Source organism: Cebus imitator, unplaced genomic scaffold (assembly GCF_001604975.1).
Source record: "Cebus imitator isolate Cc_AM_T3 unplaced genomic scaffold, Cebus_imitator-1.0 Scaffold576, whole genome shotgun sequence".
NCBI classification, from domain to species: Eukaryota; Metazoa; Chordata; class Mammalia; order Primates; family Cebidae; genus Cebus; species Cebus imitator.
Window position 1 is genome coordinate 91,216 of NW_016107891.1, and position 10,046 is coordinate 101,261.

Sequence of the window (10,046 nt, forward strand, 5' to 3'; positions counted from 1 at the left end):
GTCTCACTAAGGTTGCATTTCAACAGAGGGACTTTGACTTCTACACTGAGGGCAATGGGGAGACACAGTGTGGTTCTAAGTAGAGGAGGGTGGTGATCAGAATTATGTTTTAGGCTGATCGTTCTGATTACGGCAGGCAGAACAAACTCTAGCGGGACAAGGGTAGAAGGAGGGTGACCTGTTAACTGGGGGTGAGAATTGGTGGCGGCTTGAGCTATGATGGTACCACTGGAGAGGGTGAAAAGTGGCTGGATTCATTGTGAAGGTAACGTTTGTGGGAGTTGCTGATGAATTTTGCATCTGTGGGCTTTGAGAGGAAAAAATTTGGTACACCAATGTTTTTTGAATAGTAAAGTTGACTATCCGGGATGGGGATGACTGCAAGAGTAGCTTAGGCGCCCTTAGGGCGATATACCTGTCACTCTTCCCAGTGCCTTAGCACACTGTTAAAGGGCTCCTTTCTTATTTGTAGCGATTACAATGGTTTTTAAATGTGTCTTCCAGACAAGTACAGTACAATCCAACATGTTTAAAGTTCTACAGTAGACTGTAATAATCTAGGTGGGAATGTTGATCAGGAATGAAATACAATTTAAAAATTAACAAAGTAATGAGTCAGAGGCTATATTGATAGAAGCACTTTTTGAGGAATAACATTCTCTAGTCCAAGGGCTTATTTGATTGAAAAATTTTATCGATTTTTTTTTTTTTTTGAGACGGAGTCTCGCTCTGTCGACCACACTGGAGTGCAGTGGCACGGTCTTTGCTCACTGCAACCTCCATCTCCTGAATTCAAGCAATTCTCTGTCTCAGCCTGTCGAGGAGCTGGGATTATAGGCGCCTGCCTCCACACCTGGCTAATTTTTGTATTTTTATTAGAGACGAGGCTTCACTTTCTTGGCCAGTCTGGTCTTGAACTCCTGACCTCGTGATACACCTGCGTCGGCCTCTCGAAGTGCTGGAATTATTAAATTTTAAATCAAATAGACCCCATTTCCAAATTTTTATGTTTTCAGGGATTCTCTAAAAGCTACAATATTATCAACTACATATTCACAAATAATTACAACATACAAAACAATATGGTATTGTGGTAAAAGAGAATTGCAAAAGAGTACTGTGACCATTTGTAGCAAATAGAAACCATAAATTGGAAATCTTCATAGATAAGGTATATTTTTATTTTATTTTTACTCAACTCTTACGGTGCTACAAAATCCTATATTAAGCAGTATAGTTGAAAAGGAAAAGAAAACGAAAGCATAATGATTATAAAGAAAATAGCTTGAGTTACTTAAATTGTGTCACTCCTAAGGCAGTGGATCAAATAATGTCAATGTTTATTATTCACTAATTACATTTATAAATACATTTTAAAAGTAAAGGAAAAGACTCGCTGCTTTAACTAACATAATAGAAATTGTTGCTGGATTTTCTGTTGCTATATTTTGAAGTCAGTTTTATTAAATATAACTCACATGTAGTAAAATTCAAAAGAATAATTAAATACATGGGCCGGGTGTGTTGGTTCACGCCTGTAATCCCAGCACTTTGGGAGGCCAAGGCGACTGGATCATCTGAAGTCAGGAGTTCGAGACCAACCTGGCTAATATGTCGAAACCCTGTCTGTACTAAAAATAGAAAAGTTAGCTGGGTATGGTGGCGGGCGCCTGTAATGCCAGCTACTTGGGAGGCTGAGGCAGGAGAATCGCTCGAACCTGGGAAGCGGAGGTTGCAGTGAGCCAAAATCGACCCAGTTGCACTTCAGCCTGGGCGACAGAGCAAGACTCCATCTAAAAAAAATATAAAGAAAATAAAAATTAAATACATAAATAAAATGTGTCTTCTTCCACTAAGAGTCGGGCACATCGCAGGAGCCGATAAATATTTGCTTGATGTTTACATGAACAAACACGGTCTCTCAGCCGTCTTTATTTTCAGTGAGTCATAGGCAGAATATTCTTAACCAGGCAAGGATTGAGGATTGAGTCAGAGTCGTGTCAGGAAGTCTCCTCCAGGTACTTGGCGAGCGAGCCCTCACGGCCCTGGTTGGTAGGGCGTGGGAGACGGTGGGAGTGGGGGAGGGAGCCTCAGCCCCCGGAGGCTCTCTGCGCACGCGCGTCTCGGCGCATCAGTTGGGCGTGGCTTCAGGGCTTGTGACACAGTCCGCTGAGCTCTGTGACGCAGATGCTAGCTGAGACAGGAAGCGGCCGCCGCGCCCCCGGCCCGCCCTCTTCCGTCGCCGCCGTGGGAATGGAAACATCTGCCCCACGTGCCGGAAGCCAAGTGGTGGCGACGACTGCGCGCCACTCCGACGCCTACCGCGCAGATACTCTCCGTGTGTCCTCGCGAGACGAGGTCCTCGAAATGGCTGCGTCCAGTCAAGGTAAGGGCGGGCGCGCGCGCGGCTAGCGCCGCGGGGAGCCGCCTTCCTGGGCTCCGGAAGGGGAAGGGCTCTGCTCCCGCCAGTGCCGACCGAGGTCCCCCGGCAGCCCGAGCGGCACGGGGACGGGGAGGGCCCTCGGGGCTCGACCCTGGACTAGCAGCTCCCAGGGTCTGGCCAAGGTCACACGCATGTCTGGGGCCTAACCACCCAGGGGTTTCGTCTCCAGTGGACCTCACCCAGCCTTCCGGCGCCGCCCCCAGCAGCTAAAGCCCGCAGACATTCTGTTTCTGTTCTCAGAAGCGGTCTGGCTTCTTTGTGCCTTTGGACGTTCATGTCAAATGCCTCGTGGCGTCATTCTGTGTACAAGGCGCTTCCCCAACTGCATTATTGATGGTTTTGAAAAACTAGCGTATATGGGATGGTACTTAGGAATACCCTTTTGTTTAGTCGGCATAGTCGAAGGACGACTTGGTGTAATTCACAGTAGAGCACGTCTTTAAGTTATGCTTCTTACCCTGTTTTGAATGCTTACTGACTCACAGGATCCCATTGCTAAACAGAGTCATCATCGAAAACTCAATTATATACACCTGAAATTATAAATTATGTTAAAAACAAAAGCAGTGAAGATACTAAATACTTATCACTTTTATTATTTACCATGTTTTATTGTTACTTTGCTTTTGAGGTTATTTATACATTTATTGCATCTGTGTGGAGGAGATACTATACTATGGTGCTCTACTGTGCATCACTTCCCAACTCTGAGTTCAGTGGTGTCACAATTCAGTTATATCACGCTCACGTCACAATGAATGAATACACAATGGAAATTGGCTGCACTACAAATCAGCCCCTGCCTAAAGCCGACTGTTAAGGATTTTACCAGCACACCACTAAATTTTAGATGACTCTAGGAAGGTAGAATGTACAATGTGATAATTATGCATTTTTCTGTAGAGCAGACCGCTCTTATTGACTTTAAACGTATAGGTTGATCAGGTATTTGCACCTAGGAGATTGTTGCGAGAAATTTTGAGGTTAAGATGAATTTCAATTGTTATCACAGTGATGATCATATAATACTGTGATCATTGATTTCCTGGGCTCATAAACGTGGCTAGTGACTGACTTTTGTCTATCATAGTGCTTAGCAGTGTTTGACCAATGACTGACCTAAGTAAGGTCAGACCTTAGCAGTGTTTGACCAATGACTGACCAAATTTCTCGCATTTAATCTACCTTCCCCTCTCCCCTTTTTAGGGACTAGATCTGTCATTCAGGCTAGAGTGCAGTGGCACAATCATAGCTCACTGCAGCCCCAAACTCCTGGGCTCAAGCTGAGCTCAAGTGATCCGCCCACCTCAGTCTCTAATCCCGTTTTTGACTGGAGCCACTTGTTGATCTAAGAGGCTTGGTCAAATTACATTAAAACAAAACTGAAAATTTAAAAAAAACCTGAAAACTCATTCTTGTTTTCAGTAATATTCTTTAACCTAGGAAGAGAGTTTCTTCAACATAACTGTCATGTTTTGTTGTTACATTAGAAAAATAAACTACCTCTGAGACCATAGAGTACCCAGGTACTCAAACATCCATATTTTGTTCTGCTAAATGGACATCTGTGATGTATCTTGAATGAATTCTTGAATTATATTTTGTGTATGGTTTAAGGTAGAGGTTGAGAGTAGGTTTTTTGTTTTTTTTTTTTTAACACAAATATCTAGTACTTGTAACATCATTTGTTGTTTCCTTCATTGAAGTACCTTGGTGCTGTTATTACAAATCAAATGACTATATGTGTGTATCTATTTCTGGATTCTGGATTCTCTTCCATTGCTATATTTGGGTATCCTTGGGTCAGTTCGACAGTGTTGAATGTCATAGCTTTATAAGTCTTGAAAGTAAGGTAGTTATATATTATACTGTAGCTTTATAATAAGTCTTGAAATTCCTTGAACCCTCTTCTCCCCTGCCGCCTCCACTACCCCTTCCTGCCCAGGAATATTCTGGCCGTTTGTGGCAGTTTGTATTTTCCTGTTTGCAGCAATATTTCCGATTCCTCATGGTCTTTTTCCTAGTGACTTTGACACTCCTCCCACCCAGGGGTGGGATATATTCCCTCTTCATGAATCTGGGTGGGAGCTTGTGACTGACTGCATGTTCCTATAGAAGGTAGCGGAAGTAACACTGCTTTTGCACTCTCCATTTCTTGGGACTTTTACCTCCTGAACTCGGCTCCTATGCTGTAAGGAAGCCTAGACTGACTCACATAGAGGGGCAGCCTATCTATTTGTGTGAGTATAGAATCTTCAGACCCAGTCTGTAAACCTTCTGGCTAAAGCCTCAGAACATCATGAAACGGACACAAACTACAGTGCTGTGGCTGAATTCCTGATCCACAGAATCTGAGAGCATAATATATTATTGTTTTGCTTCATGAAGTTTTGGAGTAATTTGTTGTACAGCCATAGTAACTGGAACACTGCTCAGTTTTTTTGGACCTTCATATGAATTTTAGAACCGGTTTATCAATTACATAAAAACATACTTTTTGATTGGGATTGTATTGAATATATAGATCAGTATATGGAGAGAATGAACATCTTAAAAATATTGAATCTTGCAAAACATAAGCATAGTATATCCCTGTTATTTTAGGTCATCTTCAATTTCTTTGCAGTGTTTTGTAGTTTGCAGTGTTTTGTAGTTTACAGTGAAGAGGTCTTGTGTATCTTCCATTGAGCTTATTCCAACACAATTTTTGCAATTAAAATTATTTTCTAGCTCATCATTTCTAATACATAAAAATTCAAATGACTTTTTAATATTGGTCTTATAATCTGTAACCTTGCTTCTGGTAGCTTTTTGTAGATTTTTCTGGATTTTCTATATATACAAGTCATATTAGCTGCCAATGAAGACGGAATTATTATTGTACCTGCTTTCTAATTTCTTTGACTTTTCTTTTCTGTTGTTGCACTGGCTAGGAACTCCAGTACATTGCTGGGTGAGGTGGCTCAGACCCGTAATCCCAGCACTTTGGGAGGCTAAGGAGGGAGGATCACTTGGGGCTAGGAGTTCCACACCAGCCTGGGCAACAAAGTGAGACCCCCTGTCTACAAAAAAAAAAATCACCTGGCCACAGTGGTGCATGGCTGTAGTCCAGCTGCTGGGGAGGCTGAGGTGGGAGGATTGCTTGAGCCCAGAAGTTTGAAGTTGCAGTAATCTGTGATACTGCCACTGTACTCCAACGTGGTTGACAGAGTGAGACCCTGTCTCAAAAAAAAAAAAAAAAGACGGTTGAATAGATTTTAGGGAAAGGAAAGTGTTCCATATTTCACCATTAAGTATGATGTTAGTTGTATATTTTTCATTGATGTCCTATATCAGATTGAAGAAATTCCCTTCTATTCCTGTTTTCTACTTTGTAATTCTGATTTTTGTCTTTGATTTTGAAAGTATAAAATTTCTGTAATTATTATTTTGTACAGTAAGTATTCCTTTAGATTTATTCACCTGTTTACCCATTCCAATGCCTGTCATTTTTTTCTACATTTCCAAACTTCTTTGTGGCACCATTTCTTGTCTGCTTGAATAACTTTAGTGTACCCCTTTGACTGTAACTTCTATGCCATTCTTTCTAATCTTTTGGAACTCCAATTACATATGTATTTAATCTTTTGAACATTTTTTGAACATTGTTAATTGCTTACTTCAGTATCTTGATCATCTCTGGTTCTGCTTCTCTTCTTTTTCCTTTTCTTTTCTTTTTTCTTTCTTCAACCTTCACCACCTGCATTCAAGTGATTTTCCTGTCTTAGCCTCCCAAGTAGCTGGGACTACAGGCGTACGCCACCACACCCAGCTAATTTTTGTATTTTTAGTAGAGATGGGGGTTTCACCATGTTGGCCAGGCTGGTCTCGAACTACTGACTTCAAGTGATGCCCCTGCCTGGGCTTTCCAGAGTGTTGGTATTATAGGTGTGAGCCACTGCGCCTGGCCTGCTTCTATTTCTTTTATTTAAACATTTTTTTTTCCTTTATTTGGCTTTGCCTTTGCATGGGTAGTAGTAATTTTCTATTGTTTATTACGTTATGTGTGAAAAGATTGTACAGACTTCATCCTAGATGAAGTTGATCATTTGAGGTCAATTTCACAGTAAACAGCTTTGAATAGTAAATTGCTGACATTTCATGTCAGACATTTCTTAGTGTGGTGTGTTTCCAGGGAAACAAGGCTGGGTATAGTAGGGAAGCCTGACATTATCTTTCCATAGAGAAAGGGAATGACATTTTGTTAATTCTTTCTTCATACTGGCCAAATCACTTAACTTCTGAGCCTTCATTTCTGAATTGTAAAATCGAGTTAATAAGTACTACCTACCTTATTCTGTGGATTTAATTACATATACATGTTTAATGCTTAGCACAGTGCCTGGTAAATAGTAAGAACTCAATTAAACATTACCTCTCACCTTTATTATCACTGGAAATCCATGTAGTACTGAGAAAATTTGTGGATTACTGAATAGCATTGAGTTACTCCTGAAGAGAAGGGGCAAATGAAGAAATTTTGTTTCATTTGGGATGTATTATTGACAGTTTTTTGTAGGTCTTTTTGGTTTTATTTATTTATTTATTTGAAATGAAGTCTCATTCTTTGGCCCAGGCTGGAGGGAAGCAGCACTATCTTGGCTCACTGCAACCTTTGCCTCCCGGGTTTGAGCGATTCTTGTGCCTCAGCTTTTCGACTAGTTGGGATTACAGGCACCTGCCAACATGCCCAGTTAATTTTTATATTTTTAGTAGAGATGGGGTTTCGCCATGTTGGCCAGGCTGGTTTTGAACTCCTGACCTGGTAATCTGCCCACCTCGGCCTCCCAAAGTGTTGGGATTACAGGTGTGAGCCACCGTGCCTAACCTTTTTGGTTATTTTTAAATTTGAGAGGAAAAATCTGAGGACTAATTCTAGATTTTCTAGGTTTTTCCCTTTAATGTAGACATTAGTATTTGCTGATTTTAGTATGATTTTCAAAAATTGCAATCTAGAATTTCAGAGTAAATTTACTATTTAAAATAGAATGATATTTGGAGGTTTCTGATTACATCTATCTCTGTTTCTTTAAGTATCTCTTAATCTACTTAGGTATGGTAGTGATTTGTTATAAAAGTAAATATTTTCTTATTTAACATATTACTTCTTGTAGGAAACTTTGAGGGAAATTTTGAGTCACTGGACCTTGCAGAATTTGCTAAGAAGCAGCCATGGTGGCGTAAGCTATTCGGGCAGGAATCTGGACCTTCAGCCGAAAAGTATAGCGTGGCAACTCAGCTGTTCATTGGAGGTGTCACTGGATGGTAAGTGATGTGAAAGATGTCCACTGTCTTTTGTGCATGATTTAGTATTGCAGTTATAGGTACCATCTTTTTTAACCAATGAAAACACATTGGCTTTTGTGAAATTGGTCACTTAATGTGTAGCATGTATCTAAACATCATCTTAAAATACCATTTAATGGTTACACACAATGAGTGTTTGCTATATGCCAGGTACTGTTTGAAGTATTTACATAGGTATCTCATTTTCTTCTCACAACTCTGGAATTAGTACTGTTATTTTCTATCCTAGTTTTATAAAAACTGAGGCTCAGAAAGGTTAATTTGCCCAAGGCCACATAGCTGGTGACTGGTAGAATAAAGAGCTAATACTTATTAGCTATGTCAGATGATAACTTAATGTGATATAGCTTGTGGTTTCATTTGTAATAAATTCAAAAAGTGTTAATAGCAAATTTCATAGGTGAATATTGAATCCATTAATCTCATAATCTCTTTACATTTGAAAAATTTTATAGCACGATATAGCAAATATGGAACAGTGCATATAAAGGTGTACATTTTAGTAAATACTTAGAGTGAACATCTATGTAACAACTGCTCAGGTTAAAAAAAATATGGCTAGCCTCCTAGAAATTCTAGAAGTTGTTAAGCAGTTATTACATTGCTTTTGTTTATAGTTTTAACACCAATTATGCCACTAAATAATATAGTGTGGTTTACCTGGTTTCTAACTTAAAGTGAATGCAGTCAGTATGTATTCTTTTGAGTCTCGCTTTTTTTGCTCAAGCTGATGTTTCGTATGTTCAACTACATTGTGTATAGTTGCAGTTTCTTCACTTTCATTTGTATTTTGAGTACCATTATATGAATATACCATAGTATATTTATCTAGTTGATGACTGACATTTGAGTTGTTTCAATTTTTGGCTATACAATGCTGATATGAGTATTAGATTTTCCAGTGTATATGTGCATACATTTCTGTAGGGTCTGTACCTAGAAATTGCTAGGTCACAGGTATAGGTATCTTCAGCTTCACTAAATAATGTCAAACTACCTTCTAAAACTGGTTTTAACAGTTTCCAGTCCTCACAAGGACTGAATGAACCTGTTCTACATTGTTGGCACTTGATTTTGCCACATTGTCAAATTTTTAAAAAATTAATTTTTCTTTAGAGAGATAATCAAGTTAAATTCAGACTGTTAAAATTTTGCCAGTCTGGTAGTTAGGGAGTAGTATTTCATGGTGGTTTTCATTTACATTTCCCTGAGTAGGAGTGACATTGAGGAACTTTCACATGTGTTTGTTGACCGTTTGGATCTCCTCTTTCAGTTCCACTGTAGTCTTTTTCCTCTGAAATTGTCATTCTTTCCCTTGTTAAGCTGTAAGAGTTCTTTATATATTCTGAATATTCTCAGTCCTTTGTTAGTTGTGTGTATTACAGATATTTTCACTCCTTCTGTGGTTATCTTTTCGTTTTTTGGTATCTTTTGATGAACTGAAGATCTTATTTTTAATATAGTCAATTTTATAAATCTTAATGGTTAGTGATTTTTGTGACTTATTTAAGTAATCTTCGTCTGCCCTATGTTTCAGAACTTTTATTTGACCTTTCGCATTTAGATTTACAATCCACCTGGAATTGTTTTTGTGCTCAGTGTGTGGAAGATTCCTTCTTTTTTCCCCCACGTGGAATACCCATTTGTCTCAACTTAATTTATTGCAAAAGCTATCCCTTTCCCCACTGTTTTATGTGAGTGTGTGGTGCATGCATATGTGTGTGTCTGCTCTCTTAACTTTAGGAACATCTTGGCTGTTTTCTTTATCTCTTATTTTTTAAGTTTAATAAATAGGTATATTTTAAGTCGCATATATTTAAATATACAATTTGAGACGTTTTTACATATGTACACACCCATAAAACCATCACCACAGTCAAGATAATTAACATATCTATCACTTCAAAAGCTGCTTTGTACCTCTTTGTAATCCCATACGCTTTCCTTCATGCTGTCTTCCCACCACTGATCTGGTTTCTATTACTATAGATTACGTTGTGCTTTCTAGATTCCTTTTTGGAAATGGAATTACATACTATGTATTCTTTTTTTGTCTGGCTTCTTTTATTAACCCTAATAATATATTTTTTTGTTTTGAGATGGAGTTTTGCTCTGTTGCTGAGACTGGAATGCAGTGGCGCGACCTTGACTCACTGCAACCTCCACCTCCCAGGTTCAAGCAATTCTCCTGTGTCAGCCTTTACCGTAATAATTTTGATATCATCTGTGCTTTTCTGTACATTAGTAGTTCATCCCT

The 10,046-nt window shown here is 39.2% G+C and overlaps 1 protein-coding gene across 1 annotated transcript in view; it reads left to right on the top strand.

Annotated features, from left to right (window-relative positions):
- The first annotated feature begins 2,030 nt into the window (after positions 1–2,030).
- The window catches only part of FUNDC2 (FUN14 domain containing 2), a 27,246-nt gene continuing 19,230 nt past the window's right edge, over positions 2,031–10,046 (top strand). Inside the window, exons 1-2 of the mRNA XM_017516211.1 lie at positions 2,031–2,386; positions 7,597–7,747. Coding sequence (XP_017371700.1) covers positions 2,188–2,386; positions 7,597–7,747 — 350 coding nt within the window. The 5' untranslated portion in view covers positions 2,031–2,187. The remainder of the gene's footprint in view (positions 2,387–7,596; positions 7,748–10,046) is intronic.